Source organism: Pseudophryne corroboree, chromosome 9 (genome assembly GCF_028390025.1).
Source record: "Pseudophryne corroboree isolate aPseCor3 chromosome 9, aPseCor3.hap2, whole genome shotgun sequence".
NCBI classification, from domain to species: Eukaryota; Metazoa; Chordata; class Amphibia; order Anura; family Myobatrachidae; genus Pseudophryne; species Pseudophryne corroboree.
The window spans coordinates 314,949,673-314,974,380 of NC_086452.1; the positions used below are offsets into that span (position 1 = coordinate 314,949,673).

The 24,708-nt window shown below is 44.7% G+C and overlaps 1 protein-coding gene and 1 long non-coding RNA gene across 3 annotated transcripts in view; both read right to left on the reverse strand.

Moving 5' to 3' along the window:
• The window catches only part of MEI1 (meiotic double-stranded break formation protein 1), a 1,382,157-nt gene that overhangs the window by 71,904 nt on the left and 1,285,545 nt on the right, over nucleotides 1-24,708 (reverse strand). For both annotated transcript variants that reach the window (XM_063940445.1, XM_063940446.1), the window contains exons 26-27: nucleotides 14,854-15,029; nucleotides 12,803-12,884 (exon numbers count right to left, since the gene is read on the reverse strand). In XM_063940445.1, the coding sequence (XP_063796515.1) occupies nucleotides 12,803-12,884; nucleotides 14,854-15,029 (258 nt within the window). The remainder of the gene's footprint in view (nucleotides 1-12,802; nucleotides 12,885-14,853; nucleotides 15,030-24,708) is intronic.
• LOC134958086 (uncharacterized) lies at nucleotides 10,807-11,841 on the reverse strand. The gene is made up of 2 exons (XR_010186875.1): nucleotides 11,756-11,841; nucleotides 10,807-11,091 (listed from the first exon to the last, which is right to left on the reverse strand). It is a non-coding gene; the product is annotated as an uncharacterized LOC134958086 (long non-coding RNA).

Below are 24,708 nucleotides of genomic sequence, written 5' to 3' on the forward strand. Positions count from 1 at the left end.
GAATGTAGAGTGGATCTTGATCCAGAGGCACCAACAGGCTAAAGCTTTAGGCCAGGGGTGGGGAACCTTTTTTTCTACCAAGGGCCATTTGGATATTTATAAAATCCTTTGGGGGCCATACAAAAATTATCAACTTAAAAATTAGCCTGCCCCAGTAGTTATGCCCCAGTAGATATGCCCCAAGTCAGTAGTTATGCCCCCAGTAGATATACCCCTAGTCAGTCGTTATGCCCCAGTAGATATGCCCCCAGTACATATGCCCCCAGTCACTTGTTATGCCGCATTAGATATGCCCCCAGTCAGTTGTTATGTTCCATTAAATATGCCCCATTAGATATGCCCTCTAGTCGCGCCACTTACACACACACATTAAAAGAAAAAAAACACAATACTCACCAGCCCCGCTCCTGCTTCCAGACCGTTGCTCTCCACTTGGCCGCCCGCTCCTCAGAACTATGAGAGAGATGTCATGACATCTCTCCCATATCACCGCACAGCCGCACAAGCACACTGCCAGAGCCGGAAGACGGAGCTCAGGAGTGAGCGCCTGCCTCCAGCTGCTGCTGAGGGGAAGAAGCCAGGCGCCCGCTAGTAACAAAATCTCAGCGGGCGCCTGGCATCTCCACGGTTAGGTGAGCCTGGCCAGGCCAAATCAAGTGGCTCTGCGGGCCTTATACGGCCCGCGGGCCTGAGGTTCCCCACCCCTGCTTTAGGCTGTCCCAGGACCTTCAAAGCAGCAGATATTTTTCTGTATTCTTCCCCAGATTTGTGCCTCGAGACAATCCAGTCTCAGGTCTACAGACATGCTTTGTTTGTGCTCAGACATGCACTGTCAAGTGTTGGACCTTATATAGACAGGTGTGTGCCTTTCCAAATCACGTCCAGTCAACTGAATTTACCACAGGTGGACTCCAATTAAGCTGTAGGAACATCTCAAGGATGATCAGTGGAAACAGGATGCATCTGAGCTCAATTTTGACCTTCATGGCAAAGGCTGCAAATACTTATGTACATGTGATTTCTTAGATTTTTATTTTTAATAAATATTCAAAAATCTAAAAAAAACAACACGTTTTCATGTTGACATTGGCCCTCATTCCGAGTTGTTCGCTCGCAAGCTGCTTTTAGCAGCATTGCACACGCTAAGCCACCGCCTACTGGGAGTGAATCTTAGCTTATCAAAATTGCGAACGAAAGATTCGCAATATTGCGAAAAGACTTCTCTGTGCAGTTTCTGAGTAGCTCGAGACTTACTCTTCCAGTGCGATCAGTTCAGTGCTTGTCGTTCCTGGTTTGATGTCACAAACACACCCAGCGTTCGCCCAGACACTTCTCCGTTTCTCCAGCCACTCCCGCGTTTTTCCCAGAAACGGTAGCGTTTTTTCACACACTCCCATAAAAAATATACAGTTTCCGCCCAGAAACACCCACTTCCTGTCAATCACACTCCGATCTCCAGAACGAAGAAAAAACCTCGTAATGCCGTGAGTAAAATACCAATCTGCATAGCAAATTTACTTGGCGCAGTCGCAGTGCGAACATTGCGCATGCGCAATTAGCGGAAAATCGCTGCGATGCGAAGAAAATTACCGAGCGAACAACTCGGAATGAGGGCCATTATGTGGTATTGTGAGCAGAACTTGAGAAAAAAAATAATTTATTCCATTTTGGAATAAGCCTCTAACATAACAAGATGTGGAAAAAGTGAAGCGCTGTGAATACTTTCCTGATGCACTGTAACTACCAATCCCAGATAGATAGGATGCTATGGTATCTGAACAGCTGGAGATCCACAGCTGTCCTAAGCCTATTCATGGTCAGGACCGGAGTCCCATCTGGAAGGGCTGATGGGCCGGGCCGGCCACACAAAGAGACCAGGGCTTGCCAAGCACTCTGCTTGTTTGCCCGGCTCACATAGACTGGCTGGTCGAGCAGCAGCATCTCCCGGCAAGGCCCCCATGACTCTCGGCATGCTCCTGTGAGCTGTGACCATGCCCCCTTTTTGTGTGTGTGTGCACACACAGTACAATGCCAGGCTGTCAAACAGCACTAGTCCATCCCTGTTCATGGTACAATCTTGAGTGATGGAAAGAACCCTGGAGGGGACATCCAATATCTTCGGAATCTGACACCCAGAGGGAAAATTCTGACCGACAGTTCTAAATTATGATTAATATTGTTCTCCTTAGCACACTGCCACTAGGCTGGTGGACAGTTCTATGCCCTATCACTTGCAGACTTCAGGATGAGTGGATAAAAAGCTCTAAAACGGCATGGGTATGGTAATACCATGCCCCAAATTATATTATTTGGGACCAACATTCATACATTCTTAACTTTCTTTCTATTTTTGTTAAGTGTAGATGTTATTACAGATGTGTCCTCTTACATCCTTGCTGCAGTCGCTAAACAGCCCTTCCAAGTCACGCCATGACGTGGCGGGACTCGGTAGCGATGAGCATATTTTTTTGAGAATTTTTCCACGAAAATGCGTCTTAGACGCAATGCAACAAGCCGCACGTACAGTGAATAAAGTGATATGCAGTATGCCTATATTCTTTGTGTAATTGTGGCTCTATCTGCATCCAAAATGCCACTTTACAGTGTTTTCCGGGAAAACACTGTAGCATAGCATTTTGTATGCAAATACAGTCGCACACAGAATATAGGCATACTGCAAATCATTTTATTCAAGAGAAGCTGCTTGTGCATCCTATTGCATTACATTGCGTCTAAGATGCATTTTTGCGGAAACATCACAAAAATAGGAATTTAATACTTACCGGAAATTCCTTTTCTCGTAGTCCGTAGTGGATACTGGGGTAACTTTGGTACCATGGGGTATAGATCGGGTCCATTGGAGCCTGGGCACTTTAAGAAATCAATAGTGTGTGCTGGCTCCTCCCCTCTATGCCCCCTGCAGACTCAGTCTAAGAAAACTATGCCCAGGGAGACGGACATACCATGAGAGACGGAATAACATTAAAGTGGTGAGGTAACGAACCAACACACAACAGTAAGAAGGATAGCAGAGCACACCCGTACAGAGGAGAGCAACGCTAACCATACAAGGATAACAACAATAACCAAATATGGAACTGGGACAGCAACAGCAGACCCAACCAAGAACACTTACAACCAAGTAAGCAGGAGTACGAAGCACTGAGGCGGGCGCCCAGTATCCACTACAGACTACGAGAAAAGGAATTACTGGTAGGTATTAAATTCCTATTTTCTCTTACGTCCTAGTGGATACTGGGGTAACTTTAGTACCATGGGGAAGTCCCAAAGCTCCCAGAACGGGTGGGAGAGTGCTGAGACCCCTGCAAAACCATCTGACCAAACTGAAGGTCATCTCTGGCCAAGGTGTCGAACCTATAGAACTTAACAAATGTGTTCGAACCAGACCAAGTAGCTGCACGGCACAACTGTAAGGCGGAGACACCCCGGACAGCCGCCCAGGAAGAACCCACCAACCTTGTGGAGTGGGCCTGGACAGAACTCGGCAGTGACAACGCTGCCAAGGAATAGGCTTGTTGGATAGACAATCTGAGCCAACGAGCAATGGACTGCTTAGAAGCAGGACATCCAATTTTGGTAGCGTCATAAAGGACAAACAGCGATTCAGACTTCCTGTGACGAGCTGTCCTTTTGACGTAAATCCTCAAAGCCCTCACCACGTCCATGGACTTTGGAGCAACCGACGAATCAGACAGTACCGGAACCACTATCGGTTGATTAATGTGAAAGGTCGAAACCACCTTTGGCAAAAACTGCGGGCGAGTCCTGAGCTCCGCCCCATCCTCATGAAATTTCAAATGCGGGCTCTAACAAGATAATTCTGACTTGTCTAGCAGAGACTAGAACCAGCAGCATGACATCCAGGTAAGATATTTCAAGTCCACCTTGGTTAAAGGTTCAAACCAGTCCTACTGGAGAAAAATCAAGACCACAGAGAGATCCCACGGAGCCGTGGGAGGGACAAAGGGCGGTTGAATGCGAAAAACCCCCTTAAGGAAAGTCTGTACTTCCAGGAGGACTGCCAGTTGTCTCTGGAAGAAGATGGAGAGAGACGAAATCTGAACCTTGATAGAGCCTAACTGTAGGACCCAATCCACACCTGCTTGCAGGAAAAGCAGAAACCGGCCAAATTGAAACTCCACAGGAGGATATTTTCTACCCTCATGCCAAGAAACGTATTTCTTCCAGATGCTGTGGTAATGTTTTGATGTAACCACCTTACGGGTCTGGACCATAGTTGAAATAACCTTAGGTGGGAGACCTTTTCTGGCTAGAATCTCCCTCTCAACTTCCAAGCCGTCAAACGTAGCCGCAGTAAGTCTGGATAGATGAACGGACCTTGTTGCAGAAGATCCTTGCGAAGCGGCAGAGGCCAGGGTTTCTCCAGAGACAGAGTCAGGAGGTGTACGTACCAGGCCCGTCGAGGCCAATCCGGGGCAAGTAGAATTGCCTGAACTCTTCCCTTTTTGAGTCTTTTTAGAACTCTTGGAATGAGAGGGATTGGAGGAAACAGGTATATGAACTGGTAAGACCACAGCGCCGTCAGAGCGTCCACTGCTGCAGCTTGCGGATCTCTCGTCCTGGAACAGTAAAGGCAAAGCTTCTTGTTGAGATGAGAAACCATGAGGTCTATCTGCGGACAGCCCCACCGGTGAACCAGTTGTTGAACAACCTAAGGGGTAAGGCCCCATTCCCCCGGATGGAGGCCGTGCCTGCTGAGAAAGTCTGCTTCCCAGTTGTCCACTCCTGGAATGAATATGGTAGAGATGGCTCTTGTGTTGGCTTTCACCCAGAGGAGAATTTGCGACACTTCTCGCATGGCGGCTCTGCTTTTTGTTCCTCCTTGTCGGTTTATGTACGCCACTACCGTGGCGTTGACTGTCTACACCTGGATGGCTTGATCTTGGACAAGATAGGAGGCTAGCAGAAGAGCATTGCAAATTGCCCTGAGTTCCAGAACATTTATCGGGAGTGCAGATTCCTGCCTCGACCACTTTCCCTGGAAATGAGCCTTCTGGGTCACAGCCCCCTAACCTCGGAGGCTGGCATCCATTGTCAGTAGAACCCAAGATTGGGTAGCAAAACTCAGACTCTCCATGAGGTGAGAGACTTGTAACTACCATAACAGGGAGATCTGTGCTTTTGTCAACAGAGTAACAGTCTGATGCATGTGCAGGTGAGACCCCGACCACTTGTCCAGCAGATCCAGTTGCAATGGACGTGCATGGACTTTACCGTACTGGATTGCCTCATAGGAGGCTACCATCATGCCCAGTAGGTGGTTGCAGAGATGAATTGAGACCCTGCGGGATCTGAGTACAGATCGGAACATGGTATGGATAGTCAGGACCTTGTCCAGTGGAAGGAAGAGCTTCTGAGACACCATGTCCAGTATCATTCCCAGGAACTGAATTCTCTGAGATGGTTCCATGTGTGATTTCTGAAAACTCAAGATCCACCCATGTTCTGTAAGAAGGTGCGTAGCTAAGTCGATGCTGTGTAACAGACGCTGGACACCGCCTTTATCAGGAGATCATCCAGGTAGGGGACTATGTTGACTTCCATCTTGCGTAATTGCGCGTAATTGTAGCATCATCTCTGCCATGACCTTCGTGAACACCCTTGGAGCTGTTGAGAGACCAAAGGGCAAGGCCTGGAACTATAGGTTGTGGTCCATTATGGAAAACCGGAGGTAAGCCTGATGAGGATGCCATATCGGGATACGTAGGTAGGCATCCTTGATATCCAGAGACACCAGGAAATCCCCCTCCTCCGGACCAGAGATCACTGCTCTCAGGGACTCCATCTTGAACTTGAATACTCATAGATACGGTTAAGAGATTTTAGGTTCAGGGTGAGCCGCACCGAACCATCCGGTTTCGGTACAACGAACAGACTGGAGTAAAAACCCCTGTGATTCAAAAGAGGAGGCACTGGGACCACAACCACTGTTTGTACCAGTATTTGAATGGCGACCTGCAAGGTAACTCTCGCTAAAGGTGAATCTGTGAGGAGGTGGTGCCTGAAATTCTAATTGGTAACCCTGGGATATGAGGTCCCTCACCCAGGATCCCGACACTGTGCCCACACGTGGGCGAAGTGATGAAGACGAACACCTACCTGCAAGTCGCCTTGCTGCTGAGGCCAACCGTCGTGCGGAGGGCTTAGTGAAGGAGGATCCAGAGATCCAGCAGCCGCTGGTTTACGGTACTTACCGCGATTTCCTCTAGCAGCATTTGAGGCACCTCTGGCTCTGCCTCTGAATCTGGCCACATGAAAGGACTGCAGAGAAGGCCCAGTGTAGGGACGTCTAGCAGGAGGCACAGTGGATGGTAGATATGTAGACTTACCTGCTGTTACCTGGGAGATCCACTTATTCAGTTCATCGCCGAACAAGGCCTGTCCTGTAAAGGGAAGATTTTCCACCCCTTTCTTTGAGTCATTATCCGCTGACCATTGTCACAGCCATAGAGCCCTGCTGGCCGAAACAGCCGTAGCCAAAGTACGGCCATTGATGAGACATAATTCCTTAACAGCCTCACACATAAAATTTGCAGTATCTTGTATATGATGCAGAAGCGTCATAATCTCAGAGTGTCAAATACCCTTATAATATTTTCAGACCTATTTACCATGGCTCTGGAGATCCAGCCGCAAGCTATAGTAGGCCTTTGTGCCAACCCTACTGCAGTATAAATTGACTTGAGTGTAGCCTCAATTTTGCGGTCAGCTGGGTCTTTGAGAGAGAGAGCCCCAGGTACAGGCAGTACAATTTTACGTGACAACCTGGATACAGAGAGTTTTACAGACGGGGGATGTTCCCACACTTTCCTATCCTCGAGAGGGAAAGGAAAGGAATTCAATAACCATTTAGGGGTTTGAAACTTTTTATCAGGATTAACCCACGCTCCTCTAGTAAGGGTATCCAATTCCTTAGAGACAGGAAACGTGGCAGAGGATTTGGGTTTTACATTAAAATATAATTCCTCCTCTGGCTCCACTTCCTTGTCTGGTATGTTGAGGACATCCCTAATAGCATAAATTAGGACCTCAACCCCTGGAGACAGAGAATTATCATCAGCCCCTTCAAGCTCCCCTTCATCCTGCTCCAGTAGTTCAGAGTCAGACTGGAGTACCTGTGTAAGCGTGCGTTTATGAGAGACCAACAGAGGGGGCCGAGAAGCCTGTCTGTGGTCATGAGCCTTAAGCAAAAAATCATCTACAGACTGCTTAAGGTTTTGTCTTTCCTGTCTGCCAGTAGCTAACTCTGTATTATATTAGTAATCATGGTTTGGAATGAATCGATCCACTCAGGTTACTGCATGCTACTGCCTTGAGAAGGCAGAGAGCACTGGGCACTAGAGATGAGCGCCTGAAATTTTTCGGGTTTTGTGTTTTGGTTTTGGGTTCGGTTCCGCGGCCGTGTTTTGGGTTCGAACGCGTTTTGGCAAAACCTCACCGAATTTTTTTTGTCGGATTCGGGTGTGTTTTGGATTCGGGTGTTTTTTTCAAAAAACACTAAAAAACAGCTTAAATCATAGAATTTGGGGGTCATTTTGATCCCAAAGTATTATTAACCTCAAAAACCATAATTTACACTCATTTTCAGTCTATTCTGAATACCTCACACCTCACAATATTATTTTTAGTCCTAAAATTTGCACCGAGGTCGCTGTGTGAGTAAGATAAGCGACCCTAGTGGCCGACACAAACACCGGGCCCATCTAGGAGTGGCACTGCAGTGTCACGCAGGATGTCCCTTCCAAAAAACCCTCCCCAAACAGCACATGACGCAAAGAAAAAAAGAGGCGCAATGAGGTAGCTGTGTGAGTAAGATTAGCGACCCTAGTGGCCGACACAAACACCGGGCCCATCTAGGAGTGGCACTGCAGTGTCACGCAGGATGGCCCTTCCAAAAAACCCTCCCCAAACAGCACATGACGCAAAGAAAAAAAGAGGCGCAATGAGGTAGCTGTGTGAGTAAGATTAGCGACCCTAGTGGCCGACACAAACACCGGGCCCATCTAGGAGTGGCACTGCAGTGTCACGCAGGATGTCCCTTCCAAAAAACCCTCCCCAAACAGCACATGACGCAAAGAAAAAAAGAGGCGCAATGAGGTAGCTGACTGTGTGAGTAAGATTAGCGACCCTAGTGGCCGACACAAACACCGGGCCCATTTAGGAGTGGCACTGCAGTGTCACGCAGGATGTCCCTTCCAAAAAACCCTCCCCAATCAGCACATGATGCAAAGAAAAAGGTTAGGTGGTATACAATTATGGACGGACTGCCTGCCGAGTGCAGACACAGAGGTAGCCACAGCCGTGAACTACCGTACTGTACTGTGTCTGCTGCTAATATAGACTGGTTGATAAAGAGATGTCGTAGTAGTATGTATGTATAAAGAAGAAAAAAAAACCACGGTTAGGTGGTATACAATTATGGACGGACTGCCTGCCGAGTGCAGACACAGAGGTAGCCACAGCCGTGAACTACCGTACTGTGTCTGCTGCGACTGGATGATAAATGATATAAAAAATATATATATATCACTACTGCAGCCGGACAGGTATATATTATATATTATATAATGACGGACCTGCTGGACACTGTCTGTCAGCAGAATGAGTTTTATTTTTATAGAATAAAAACAACAACAACACACAAGTGAAGTCACACGACGAGTGTTTAACTTTTTCAGGCAATCACAATATAAGTATACTACTAACTATACTGGTGGTCAGTGTGGTCAGGTCACTGGTCAGTCACACTGGCAGTGGCACTCCTGCAGCAAAAGTGTGCACTGTTTAATTTTAATATAATATTATGTACTCCTGGCTCCTGCTATAACCTATAACTGGCACTGCAGTGCTCCCCAGTCTCCCCCACAATTATAAGCTGTGTGAGCTGAGCAGTCAGACAGATATATAATATATAGAGATGATGCAGCACACTGGGCTGAGCCTGAGCAGTGCACACAGATATGGTATGTGACTGAGTCACTGTGTGTATCGCTTTTTTCAGGCAGAGAACGGATATATTAAATAAACTACACTGTCTGGTGGTCACTCACTATATAATATTATGTACTCCTGGCTCCTGCTATAACCTATAACTGGCACTGCAGTGCTCCCCAGTCTCCCCCACAATTATAAGCTGTGTGAGCTGAGCAGTCAGACAGATATATAATATATATAGATGATGCAGCACACTGGGCTGAGCCTGAGCAGTGCACACAGATATGGTATGTGACTGAGTCACTGTGTGTATCGCTTTTTTCAGGCAGAGAACGGATATATTAAATAAACTGCACTGTCTGGTGGTCACTCACTAGTAAACTCTCTGCACTCTCTACACTTCTACAGTACTCCTCCTAGTCCTAAGCTCCAGTAAATCTCTCTCTCTTATAATCTAAATGGAGAGGACGCCAGCCACGTCCTCTCACTATCAATCTCAATGCACGTGTGAAAATGGCGGCGACGCGCGGCTCCTTATATAGAATCCGAGTCTCGCGAGAATCCGACAGCGTCATGATGACGTTCGGGCGCGCTCGGGTTAACCGAGCAAGGCGGGAGGATCCGAGTCTGCTCGGACCCGTGAAAAAAACCATGAAGTTCGGGCGGGTTCGGATTCAGAGAAACCGAACCCGCTCATCTCTACTGGGCACATGGTGGATTCCCCCAGAGAAGGTGTAAACTTAGTGTTACATGAGGGACACATAGCCTTTTTCCCAGACATTTTGCAGAACTTTCACAGAGTTAGATGAAAACACAGTGCAGTGACAACACAGAGGGGAAAATTTACTAAGATGGGAGTTCTATTTAAGATGGGATGTTGCCCATAGCAACCAATCAGATTGCAGGTATTAGCTTCTAAAAGGTGCTAAATAAATGAAAAGTAGAATCTGATTGGTTGCTATGGGTAACATCCTATCTTAAATAGAACTCCCATCTTAGTAAATTTACCCCAGAGAGTGAAACAGCACACTAGCCCCAGACAGTCAGCATGGAGTGACACAGAGAGGAATGGAACCAGCACACAATACCTCAGACAGAGCAGTGCCCCGCTGGGTATTTACATATATATCATTTGTGTGTATTTAACAGCAGTTTTTAGTGCTGTATAATGGCTCCCCCCTCACTATATTAGCCCCTGGTACCAGTTACAATGGTGATTCAGTGGTTCACTGTGGAGGAGCAGCATTCAGCGTGCAGCCAGGCAGTGAGCAGCAGCTGTAATGTCACCTTTTAGCCTCTCGTCCCGCTCTCTGGGAAGCCCTGCCCCTTCAATGGTGCGTGATCCTTCATTGATTATATTGGCCAAGAAGTGTGTTTTCTGTTTGTAAAAAGAGAGCAAAAGCCCCCTTTTATATCAGTGCCAGTGTGGGGCCCGCAGCGGCCACCGCAGCTCGCAGCCCGGTGATTACTGTGCCCTTATGCCGCCATTTTCACTGGGCACCCGCTAACCGAGAAAGACCCCCGGTGTAACACTCACCGCATCGCGTCTGATTTGTCATCTGTTAGGGGTGATGGCATGGTGTCGGTGTGGGCCTGGGGCACTAAAGAGCAGGGGGCCCCCATGGACTAAAATAAAGTGTGTGTGTGTGTGTGTGTGTGTGTGTGTGTGTGTGTATGTATGTATATATATATATATATATATATATATATATATACCGTCCAATGTAGCATCCGGCACTCTATAGTGAGATTGTATAATGCTGTGGTGCCCTCCTCATGGAAAAGCACTTCCCATCAAAATAGCAAAGAGATAGGCGGCACTCAGCAGGCTGAAACAAACGTAGTTACTTTATTGGCAACAGACCGACATGTTTCGGAGAAAACCTCTCCGTCCTCAGGGCCAGACAAATATACAACATGTGCACAACTGACATTTAAAGCATGAAACCCCCACCGTTAACAAACCTAACCATACTCACCTGCTCCACGGCGCACCCGCCCGCCAGCCGTCACGAGTCACTTCCGCGTCTCACAACCGCGACATCACAGATGCGCCGCGTCGCAGGGGAGCTCCATGGAAACTGGAGCATAAACAACTCACGTCCCCGGTGCCCACTGTACAACATATACAAGAAATTACCGAACTGAATCAAACAATAACAATACACTAGAATTAAAAACCCTGAAACAGGGACTGGGAATAAATTCGTAAGTGACCCAGCTATAAATAAATTATATATCTAGACATTCTAAGGCTATCAATTACGAATAGGCCACTAGTCTCAACCGCCCCATAACTAGCAAAATGTCATGATTAAAGGACTAAACATCATTTCTTGGGGCTCATTGACATATAAGCAAAAAATTTGTAATTGATAGCCTGTGAGTGCCGCTCGTCTTCGTATCTGCTATACTGACCACAGCCGTGGTGGCGAGAGGGTAGAGAGGTACACATCTCTACAAGACGTGATCGAGTGTCAGCAAAATGTGCTATATATATATATATATATATACATATATATATAAAGCAAATACAGATTGGTGATTTGGTGGGGATGTATGTGAAATATATATATATATATATATATATAAAATGACAACTACTATTTGGTGATGTCAATTTAAGGCCCTTGGTAAAGTATCTTTGGATCATACACACACCCACACACATTTGGACCACACACAAATACAGAGTACTGTACACTGCAAACACACACACACACACACACACACACACACACACACACACACACACACACACACACACTACATTAGTTACCCCTCATCTCCAACTCTGAAGTCGCTGCAGAATGCTGCCAAGACCACAGGAGCCAGACACAGAAGGAGAAGACGAATCCCGGTAAAGTTGGGGGCGTGGCTTAATCACGCCCGTTTGGTCACGCCCCCTTTACAACTGCAACTTGAAGGGGGGAAAAACTCTACCTTGCAGCAGGCACTATCTGAGCCCGCCGGGTATAGGTGGCACAGGACGGGTCCAGCAGGAGAGTCTTGCTATGGGGCCGCTGCATTCTGTGAGGCTACTACTTCCCTGCATGTGATGGTCTCCGATGGCAGCTATAGATCGGTGACCAAAGCGCTGGCAGCTCAGGTGTATGCTGAGGGGCCCTTAGCCGTTAACTTCACTTAAAAAAAATGCATTCAAACTTCCTGTAGAGGACAGCAGGGACGGGGGCCCCTAAGACAGGGGGGCCAAGGGTAATGTACCCCCTGCCCCCCCCCCCCCTTAATCCGGCTCAGGCACACACACTGGGGGTATGTGAAACATCACCTCAGGCGCTTGATGTCCTGTCAGCGGGGATACGAACCATTAACTCTTTATAAAGTTGGTTCGGTTCCGTCCCCCCAAGTACCACAACACAGGCAGACTGGTTGCCAACCAGTGCAGCCTGAAAATAACAAACTAAATAAAAGTCTGAAGAAAACGCTCCTTGGGCACATTTTTCTAAACTGAGTGCAGGAGGGGCATAGAGGGGAGGAGCCAGCACACACTATTGATTTCTTAAAGTGCCAATGGACCCCATCTATACCCCATGCTACTAAAATTACCCCAGTATCCACTAGGATGTTCGAGAAAAACCCTTGGTGCTACCGAGTCACATGGCAATCACTCGTTATGTGTAACTCAACTTATAGCGCACAGAGCAAAGATGTAGTTATTATTTGTTTGTAAATGCTTACACTTCAATCCAATGCTCCGATGTATAATCCGTGTTGATTTTTTTTTTACTATTTATTGGATTGCTAAACAGAATAAATATTTTACAAAAAAAATCGTTGTGTTTTGTTAACATGCACTTACACTTACCAAGGTCAACCGCTTTGTCGTACAAAAAATCTAAAAGAGATCCAAAACAATCTATAGTTGCCTGTACAAGGAGTGTGTCTTTCTGCATTCAAGAAACAAACACAATAGAGTTCACATCTAGTTAAATCACTATATCTACAGCATATAAATATATAGCTTTATCATCCAGGGAGTTTGTAATTCATGAACTATGCAAACGATGCACATTATAGCACATATTACTGTATGTCATGTATATGTCAACATTTTTCCAGCCTGATATTACTGTTTTATGTGGAGTGTATTCTGTGTCACTTTTAATATTGCATTTAGTGGAATAAGCAGCCTTGATGAATATAGAATATACAGTCCATGCAGCTCAAAACTGTGTTAGACCACATTAGCAGATAAACAATGTGACTTACAAAAATTGAAACAAGTCATTATGAAATGACTTTCCACCTAAAGGAAACATTAGGAAATAAAACAAAGATTTATCTTGTTGAACTGCTATAAAATAAAAACCTGGTTCTAAATTTTATTAATTAGTCCTCATCATTTGTAAGACGTTCATTGACTAAAGATGGGTCTGTTCAAGTATTAAGCAATGCCACATTTCAAATTTTTCAAGACATTGGAGTGGTTTTATGTAGTCCAGGGCCGGTGCAAGGTCTCACTGCACCCTGGGCAAAGCTTCAACCTAGCGCCCCCTTACCTGCAAACCCCACCATCACAACCTCTCGGAGGGAAGATGCAGGTGGCCACTAGGTGGGCTGGGGTGAATTGCATCATTATACACATACAGAGAAAAGGAACAACACTTTTAAAGTGAAAAAGTATATTGTAAACAAAGTCACAACTTTTTGTGACATTGTTCAGCAGCAGTCAGTGCGGTGTAAATGGAGGAGGCCGCATACAAAGAAATCCTTCACTTTTTTGCTAGATTAATTCATTGGCGCCCTCCAGGGGCCGGCGCCCCTAGGCAACTGCCTAAAGCTGCCTAATGGTAGAGCCGGCCCTGATGTAGTCCCTTAATGTTACATGATACTAATTTTCCACTGCTTGTGAAGAGTGCATATGTCATATGTATTAGTCCTTGTAGGAGTGGCATGCCAATGACTAGATCATGAAACTCCCTTGCAGTAAACCATCCATCTCACCAAACATTGTTGAATAAACTGCAACTTTCCCTATTATATTAAAAATAACAGTAAACCTGGTTGGACTCTATTCCCAGTTTGTGGCTCTGGGGGATATCCAATTAGCCCCGGTAATTTACCGAGGCTAATTGTCCAACCGGGGGCTATCTAATTAGCGAAGCAGAATCCCTGGACACAGCCCAGTTTTCGTCCGAAAATGGGGCTGTTTCATACGAAAACACACTGAACCTGTGTGTTTTCGGGAGAAAGGTTTTTTTTTTTTTTTTTTACAGGCGATCCATCTGGATTGCCTGTAAAAAAAATAAAAAAAATCGGTGAAACATCGAAAAAAACGTCCGAAAACGGCCATTTTTTGGACCCGACGTTTTAATGGGGATAATTGGATATCCCCCTCTGTGTCTTTCCATTTGAACAACATAACATTTCCCTATTACACGCAGCTTTGAACTCTCTAATTACACATGTGGAGAGGCCACTAAGTTCCACAAGATCAGTGCAAATTATATCATGGAGCACTATGTGGATGCTACCTTTCAGATGAACTGAGTGGCTGCAAGTTGTTCTACCCAAGCCTACTTCTAAACTGAGTACACACTGGTAAGCAGGAGATGAAGATTAAAAACAAAAAGGTGATGTGTTCCTAATTATAAATACCTCATAAATAACTGTACAAATTGAAAATATGAAAATTTGTTTAACATAAAAGACAAAAAAAAATATGCAGAAATATAAATTTGATACAAAAAACATTACACATTGGAACATGTGATTAAACGTTATATAATATAGACTAAATATCAGGAAAAGTATGTCAACATTCGCAATAACGTAACAAATTTGGTGAAATAGCTTTTTGGTGCTTTCTATAGTTCCTAGTGAATTCCTACATTAAATACATGCAAGATACAGTACCTGTATCATGAGATTCTGTAAAGCAGCAACAAGGTAAAGTGTGCTCTGTGTTGACAAGGGCTGAATAGCTGCTTCCATATCTGTCAGGACCTGACTGTCCTTTTCTGGAAGCATGGTGACAAGAGGTGAGGAGAATTTCTGACTCAGTAATGATTTAAACAGCTGAAGAAGACTAACTGCAATGCAAATCATTTTATTAAAACAAAAGTCTAGTACAAGTACACATACATTTGTATATAATGGTATACAGAATAACATTGGAACATATGTAAACAAACAATTCCATGGCAGTATATTACACTACAATTTAATTATACCAAATTAAAATGAATATTATTTTTATCCTCCTGACCAGTTGGATTCAGAAATGGACTTATTTAGACAACACTGAAATGAAGGGGTTGATGGACATATTATTAAACAGGTAGCATTGAAATTACCAGATAAAGGTGAAATGTCTTTGGCAATTTTAAAGGGTTTGCAATGAATAGTGGGGGTAATTCCAAGTTGATCGCAGCAGGATTTTTGATAGCAATTGGGCAAAACCATGTGCACTGCAGGGGAGGCAGATATAACATGTGCAGAAAGAGTTAGATTTGGGTGGGTTATTTTGTTTCTGTGCAGGGTAAATACTGGCTGCTTTATTTTTACACTGCAAATTAGATTGCAGATTGAACACACCCCACCCAAATCTAACTCTCTCTGCACATGTTATATCTGCCTCCCCTGCAGTGCACATAGTTTTGCCCAATTGCTAACAAACATCCTGCTGCGATCAACTTGGAATTACCCCCAGTGTTTGAGTACTTGAGGTGATTGAGCTGGGGATTCAAGGAGAATTTTGAGTATTAAATGGCTTATTTGCCTGCTGTATAGATCTGCATGTATTGTATAACTGGGCACATTTAGCATTTTCATGCACAATACCACATACCTCCCACCTTTCCAGCAGTACAATGAGGGACAATAACATGCGCTGAAAGGGGGCGTGGCCTCATTGGAAGGGAGTGTGACCTCGCGGCACCCTCGTTTTTGTCACTGTGGGGGCATGGACAGCGCTCAGAGAGCTGCTGGCCATGCCCCCTTTCCCTCTCTTTCGGGGAATAGACGCTGTGCGCATGCCAGAGTCTGCTGCTGCAGTCATCAGAGGAGTGGACGGAGGGGTGCCGGAGACTACTACTGTTGCTGCTGCTGCCACTGGAGGAGCCGGGACTACTGCTGCATATAAGAGAAGGATCGAGTGGTGCACAAGGATAGATAAGTATAAACCCAACTTCATATTGTATAAGTGAGTGTTCTTCGTGTTTATCTCCTGTTCTCTTTGTCCTTCCTTTTCTCCCCTTGTCCCTGTTTATTTTGTATTATCAGTTACTGTCCCATTGTTGTATATTGTTTCTCGTCACAGCTAGGCTTTAGTATTGTATTGTTTTCTTTTTCTTTCTTTCTTTTTTTTTTCTTCTGAAGATTACAGGGAGTTAGACCTAACAAACAAGATGGGTGGGGCTGTGATTGGGGATCTCACACAGTGCATGTCGTGCAAGATGTACGCGCACCTGGAACAACCGGCCCAGTGTGATTACATCTGCACGAAATGTGAGCGAACAGTTGCCCTGGAAGCCCAGGTAACTGATCTAGAGCAAACCATTACGTGGCTAAGGGAGATTCACAATCTCGAGCAAGGCTTAGATAGAACGGTGGAGGAGTTGAGGGAGGGGTCACTGGTAGATGAGGATGACCAGGTAGCTAGTTGGGTCACAGTTAGAAGGAAGAAAAAGAGGGGGAGGCTCGACATCTCTGAACTCTCAAACCCCAACAAATTCACCCGATTGGACGAGGAGTCGGAAGATAGTGAGGAAATGACGGTGCCGGAGGAGACTGTTCCCTCTAGCAACCAGAGGAGCGGTCTCTCTGGCGCAGTTGGGACAAAAGATAGTGAGGTACCTAGTCAGATTGTGGTGGTAGGGGATTCTATCATCAGGAAGGCAGATAGGGCAATCTGCTACCGAGCCGTACAGTCTGTTGTCTCCCGGGTGCTCGGGTGTGGCACATTGCGGACCGGGTAGATAGATTGTTGGGAGGGGCTGGGAAGGACCCGGTGGTCTTGGTGCATGTTGGTACCAATTACAAAGTTAGTGGAAGGTGGGATGTCCTTAAGAAAGACTATAGGGACTTAGGCAAGAAACGTAAGGCAAGGACATCTAAGGTAATATTCTCCGAAATATTACCCATGCCATGCGCTAGTCCAGGAAGGCAGAGGGAGATTAGGGAGGTAAATGTGTGGCTTAGGGACTGGTGCAGGAAAGAGGGGTTTGTGTTCTTGGAACACTGGGCGGACTTCTCAGTCAGGTGCCATTTCTTTTGTCGTGATGGATTGCACCTGAATGAGGAGGGGGCTGCGGTGCTGGGGGGAAGAATGGTTAGAAGGTTGGAGGAGATTTGAAACTTGGAGCCTGAGGGGAGGGTTTAGCTAGAAACTACAGTGAGAATAGTGGGGTTGGCAGTAGTAAACTAAATGGGGGAGGAGTAGGGTGGAGGGAAAGAGCAGTCGGTAAGGGTACTAACATGGGTACTAAAAGAGGTTTTATCAAAACACTAACTTATAATGATTACGGGTCATCATTGCTACATAAGGTGAATGATGTCCCTAACACAAGGGGAAATACTTATCTTAGTTGTATGTATGTAAACGCTAGAAGCGTTACAGGTAAAATGGGCGAACTCGAAATACTTGCAGTAAGCAAACAGTATGATATTATAGGCATTACTGAAACTTGGTGGGACGAATTTCATGATTGGACAGTCAATCTAGAGGGTTATGTGCTGTTTAGGAGAGACAGACTAAATAAATGAGGTGGAAGAGTGTGTCCTTACGTAAAACCATTTTTAAAACCTGAAATACAGGAAGATATACGGAGGGGACTGTAGACACTGTTGAGACGTTATGGGTGGAAATTGCAAGTGGGGAAAAGGGAATAAAAAAGCTAGTATTGGGTTTATGCTACAGGCCATCTGGTATTAATTTATCTGATGAGGAATTGTTACTGAAGCAAATTGAAAGAGCAGCAGGAGTAGGAGACATAGTAGTGATGGTAGATTTTAACTATCCAGAGATAAACTGGAAAAACGATTCATGTGATACTGCTAGGGGTAATATGTTTTTAAACACACTAAATGATAATTTCTTAGTTAAACTAATCGAGGAACCTACCAGGTACAATGCAATCTTAGACCTGGTATTAACAAACAATGGGGAATTGGTATCAAGTATTATGGTAGGGGAGCCCATAGGAAACAGCGACCACAATATGGTAACATTCAATATCAGTTTTCATAAACAGTCCTAGGACTCTAAACTTTAGCAAAGCCAACTTTGAAATGATGAGGGAAGCTTTAAGGGATATTGAATGGGATATTTTGTTTCTAGGAAAAAATACTTCAGAGAAATGGGATGTATTAAAATCACTGCTAGCTAAAAATACTCTCAAATTTATTCCTACGAGCAGCAAAAAAAGGAGTAAAAATCACAAACCGATGTGGCTTAACAAAAAGATAAAGGAAGTTATGGGCAAGAAAAGGCATGCATTTAAAAAATACAAATCTGACGGGAATGCGGAGTCATTTCAGCACTATAAGGACTGTAACAAAATATGCAAACAGGAAATAAGAGCGGCTAAAGTAGAAACTGAAAAACTAGTAGCAAAGGAAAGCAAAGCGAATCCCAAAAAAAATCTTTAAATACATCAATAACAAGAGATTAAAGAAGGAGAGTATAGGCCCTTTAAAAGACAAGTTGGGAGTCTTAATCAAAAATGATAATGACGTAGCGGACAAACTAAATGAGTTTTTTTTCCCCAACGGTATTTACAAAAGAGGACCAAATTCAGGGACTAGCACACAATCTCAATAATGATAATATCCCACTGATAAGTACTTATTTAAGTGAGGAGGTAGTCTGTGACTGATTAAAACATTTAAAGATTAATAAGTCACCAGGTCCCAAAGGAATTCACCCAAGGGTTCTAGTGGAGCTTCACTCTGAACTTGCAAAACTGCTATTTTTGATCTTTAAAGATTCAGTTATATCAGGTATGGTTCCCAAGGACTGGCGTATAGCGGAATTAGTGCCTATATTCAAAAAGGGAAGTACAGCTGATCCGGGTAATTATAGACCAGTTCGACTTACAACAATAGTGGGGAAAGTATTGGAAGGTATTCTAAGGGATAGTATTCAGAAGTTCCTTGAAGCCAATAAGGTCATTAAAAGGAATCAACATGGATTTGCGAAGGACAGGTCATGTCAAACCAACTTAGTTGGCTTTTACGGAACAGTAAGTGCGAACTTTGATCAGGGTAAAGAGGTAGACTTTGCCAAAGCTTTCGACACAGTACCACACATGCGGCTTATCTTGGGTTAAAAATTGCACATGGGTTAAAAATTGGTTAGATAGTAAGAAGCAGCGCGTTGTGGTTAATGGATCATTTTCAAATTGGGCTGAAGTGCTAAGTGGTGCGCCACAAGGCTCTGTACTAGGACCACTATTGTTCAACATTTTCATTAACGACCTAACAGAAGGTCTAGAGAGCATGGTGTCAATTTTTGCAGATGATACCAAATTGTGTAAGGTTATAAATACGGATGAGGACGCTGAGTCTCTTCAGAACGACTTAGGTAAACTAGAAGCATGGGCAGCCAAATGGAGAATGCGCTTCAATACAGACAAGTGTAAGGTAATGCACTGTGGTAGCAAGAACAAAAAGAACACCTACTGTACATATTGAATGGGGTAAAATTAGGGGATTCTGTACTGGAAAAGGACTTAGGTGTTCTCATTGATAACAAACTAAGCAGCAGTACCTAAAGTAGGATTGCAGCAAAGAAGGCTAATAAGATATTAGCATGCATAAAACGGGGAATTGATGCAAGGGACGAGAGTGTTATACTCCCGTTATACAAATCAGTATCTTGAATACTGTGTACAATTTTGGGCACCATACTACAAAAAGGATATCTTGGAGCTAGAAAAGGTTCAGAGGCGGGTTACCAAACTAATTAAGGGCATGGAGACACTGGATTACGAGGAAACGCTTGCAAGGCTAGGCATGTTTACACTGGAAAAGAGGAGACTAAGAGGGGACATGATCAACATCTACAAATATATAATGGAACAATACACAGAGCTTGTGCGGGATCTGTTTTTGATAAGATCAGCACAGAGGACTCGTGGACACTCGCTTAGGTTAGAGGAGAGGAGATTCAGTGCGGCGTAAAGGCTTTTTCATGGTAAGGACAATACGTGTTTGGAATACCCTGCGTGAGGGAGTTGTAATGGCGGACTCAGTCAACACCTTTAAGAATGGGTTAAATAAATTCCTAATGGATAAGGATATACAGGGTTATGGTGCGGGATAAAACGCAACGGCTGACACCAGCATCAGACAAAATTATAGACCAAAATAATCCTGCATAGGAGACCACAAATAGGTTGAACTTGATGGACAAATTGTCTTTTTTCAACCTTAGATACTAGGTTACTTTTCACTGCTGCTCTGATCAGAGCATCGAGTGACAGGGGAGGATCTCCCAACTGACCCCCCTTATCCGCGGGACACTGCGACCCGTGGGTGGGACAGCGGGACAGACCGTGAAAAACGGGACTGTCCTGCCAAAATCGGGACAGTTGGGAGGTATGATACCATGTTTAGCAGATTACAGACAGGAAGAAGTTTTAGATCTTGCCAGAAGGCCCAGTTGGTAAGCAGTGCAGTTATATATCTGTCTTTTATTCCTTACATAACAATGGCCCTCATTCCGAGTTGATCGCACCAAGCAACTTTTTGCTGCTGGTGCGATCAACTAATCTCCGTCTATGGGGGAGTGTATTTTAGCATAGCAGGGCTGCGAACGCTTGTGCAGCCCTGCTATGCTAAAAAGGTTTCACTCAAAACAATACTAGCCCTGCAGCTACACACCCAGTGCAACGGATCCAGCGATGAAGGTCCCTGTCCTGACGTCAGACATCCGCCCTCCGTTCGCCTGGACACGCCTGCGTTCTTCTTACCACTCCCCAAAAACGTCTGGAAACTGTGAGTATCCGCCCCGGAACGCCTCCAGCCTGTCCATCTTCTTGCGATTGCCACTGCGATCACATTTGACGCGTACACCACGTATGCGCATTTACGACCCGTTCACACCACAGTGAAGAACAGATGTATGCGAACGGGTCGGAATGACCCCCAATATCATATACACATGCTGTTTTTCTTTCTATATTCAAACAAAATGGTGCTCTCTTAAATGCGTAGTAAGCAGCCTATTGCAATAATTGAATTAGGGGACCACACCTAATTGGCCTAATAAGTATACTAAAAAAACAAAATAGTAAGCAGCCTATTGCGATAATTGAATTTCTTCCTAATTTTTTGGATTGTGCTACAAGAGTGGGGCTACACCTGACACTATGCAAGAGTTTCACTCTTATTTAAGACACTAAGGAGCCCATGTCTGTGAAAAGGACACTATTTGTGTAATATGTAGAATTGTAAGGATCTTAAGATACGTGTGAGTCTGGGTGGTCTTCAGGTTGCCGAATGTCAGGATCCTGGCGCACAGTATACCGGCGCCGGAATCCCGACAACCGGCATATTGACAGATATTCTCCCTCGTGGGGATCCACGACCCCCCTGGAGGGAGAATAAATACGTGCCCGCAGTGTGGCAAGCGCAGCAAGCCCGCAAGGGGCTCATTTGCGCTCGCCACGCTGTCGGTATGCCGGCGGTCGGGCTCCCGGCGCCGGTATGCTGGTCGCCGGGAGCCCGGCCGCCGGCATACCATACTACACCCGTGAGTCTACATAGCATACAAACTGTATTTTTCAGTAAGATATGCTTAAAGCTTATGATCTGACAAAAGACATAAGCTACGATATAAGTGAAGTGAAGTATAATTTTCCAGCCATAAATATTACTGCACTGGGCCTTATTCGGAGTCACGCACGTTTGCAACGGTTTATGTGTAATAATTTCGAAAGACTTGTACGGTGCATACAATACACAGAGTGTGCACACAAAAGTGCTGTTGCGATCGAGACAGACCGTATCAGAAACGAAGTAGAAAAGAGACAGACGGTAGAAAAGTGACAGACGTACCTGGGCAGTGGCTAGAAAATCACGCAAAAATGGGCGTGGTGTGGGAGTGTCCAGGGCCAGATTAACAATGGGGCGGATGGAGCTACAGCTCCAGGCCTCCACATAAAAATAGGCCCATCATCATGGCAGCACGATGATCACTAGCCACCAGCTGGCCACATGGTCTGCCACTATTAAGTTAGCATTTCTATTTTTCTCACAAAATTATGCAATTTGTTATATTTTTACATATTTAGGAAGACATTGCAGCTGATAGTGTAGGGGCTGTACACGCCCACATGGCTCTGGCCAAACCCACATAGCACTAATCACACCTCTCCTATTTCTCACAATAGGCCCTTGAATATTTTCAGCTCCAGGCCCATGTGGCCCTTAATCCGGCCCTGGGAGTGTCACGATCGTGTCAATGCAAGCAGCTGCATTCACAGATGCAGGCATAGGAGGCCATAGTCAGACAGATGATCTGCACCCGGCATATGGCGTGTTCATGTTTTGATGGTGGCATATAAGGATGCACCAAACTGTATTACAGTGAGCATTGATGCTGCATGAATGTACAGGAATGAAGGAGTTTGTAGTGGCATTTACATAAAGGAGCAGATGGGTGACCACCAATAGATGCTGCTGCATGTGCTTCTGCATGCAATTGAGAATCAAGCCCACTGTCACTAAGATGACATCTGCAGCAGAACGGTGAACAGAGCTAGTATCGTGCCAGGGCTTTTTACTTTGCCTAGGACTGGAATGTAGATGCTAGCAGGGCCAATCTTCATACTGTGTTGAAGGAATAAAGAGGGCTAAAGACGGTGTTGAAGAGGTGGGGGATTGTCTTTTTTTAGAAAAAGTTTTTGTTTCTGCTGTGACAGTTCTTTCAACAAATCAGAAAATGTTGACTTTTGTGTTTCTTCAAGTATCAGCATGACTTAGCAATCACGGGTATGCTGGAACTTGTAGTACTAAAGGCATCAGCAAGCCTAACCACCCATTGGCAGACTGTGCATGCTGGAACATATAGTGTAACATGAAAAGATTATCACTTAACCACTTAAATTGCATTTATTTACACACCCCAAACGCTTAGGGAACTGCGAATAGTCCTTGTGTTCAGGGGAGCTCCACGATTTTTGTCCCCATGGTTTTGCTGATGACAGCCTGAGCTGACAACACTGAAGTTGGCTTTAATTTGAGGGGAACAGTATCTTTTTTCTCTTTTATTATTTTTTTTTTTAACGGCAAATGCAAGGTCCTACAGCATGAATCTTGCACTAGAGTGGAAGTAGGAATAAGGAGCTTTTGTATATGAGGAGTATGAACATGCCTTTACTGTACCTAAGCTACACCAGCCGGCCCCTACCCCTGCATACAGTCTAAGACATGCAATACAGAATAAAGCATTTGGGATTTCTGTTTTGGCTTGCATTCGCTATTTTCACTGTTCATAATAATGAAATCTAGTTCAAAGGAAAGTGAAATACAGTAAGTAGTCAAAATGTCAGCATTTAGAATGTTGAAATATATAATATAGAGTGTGCTGCGCTCAGCCTAATGTTGATGGTTGTGGTGCTTCTTATGCTAATAACCTTTGTCGAAGTCGAAAATCTTATAGCCACACGCATCACGTACAAACACCACACAGATGGCCTCTGTGCGGGTGCTTGTTCTGCCGTGCGTGCGCATATTCGCATGTTACGTATATTGGCTCACGAAGTACTGCGTATTAGCGCGTGGTATGAGTAAATACGGTAGCATACGCATTCGCATGGAAAAGCCACAAAGACATATCTGATATTAAATCCACATAGTGCATAATTTACACATAGCCTACATGCACCACACCAGCGAGTTACATTTGCTTTAAAGGTATAACAACAGAGGGATTCAACTTTACAGGATATGAGGGGACAGAATTAGGATAGGAGGTGGTGTTTGGTATCCAGTTGTACAGTATTTCAAGGCAATACTCCGATAGCAGTTTGCAGAAAGTAGCATGCTCCTGCGCATATCTATGCGCAGGAACAGAATATTAATATTACACTGTATTTACTGTACTCTTGATATTCGGCGGGAACCCAGTGGAGAACATCTGCAAGTGCACCTAGACCAGGCATCGCCCACCTATTCAAACCGACCTATGACCCCTCATGTACTGTAAATGACCAGCTCTTTGACCTATGAAAGAAGAGATTACAGTTTCCTTTGTTTCATCATTGATCATTGTATAAAAACAAGCCTCCTGGCTGGCCTCAGTCTATTCTCTGAAGGTCATCTATTCAGATTGACTGACGACCGGAACCGGGTTGCGCAGGCGAACAAACATATGTATCCATTGATTGTAGCCTTTCTCTTGTGTTATTGTATTTCTGTTGTACCCCCTTTTGAGTAAATATTTGTTGCTGGGTTGGACTACAACATTACATAACAACTGGTGTCGCATTGCTTTCCTGTTAGGGGTTATAAAGTATATTCCGCCGCATGTGTAGCTACTTTGTGCTAACAGCGTGACGGTGTGCTTACGCAACATGTACGCATTTCATAGGGGTTTCACACACACGCTTAGAGGGTTGCAGCAGCCTGAACATTTCTGTATTTAAGATATTTGCATTTTCTTCCTGTAAGTTAATTGAACTTAACACCTTCTGACAAATGATAATGATTCGAATTAATGATAAATAGCTTTTACTTAAAAGGAAAATGTTGCTTTAACAATTT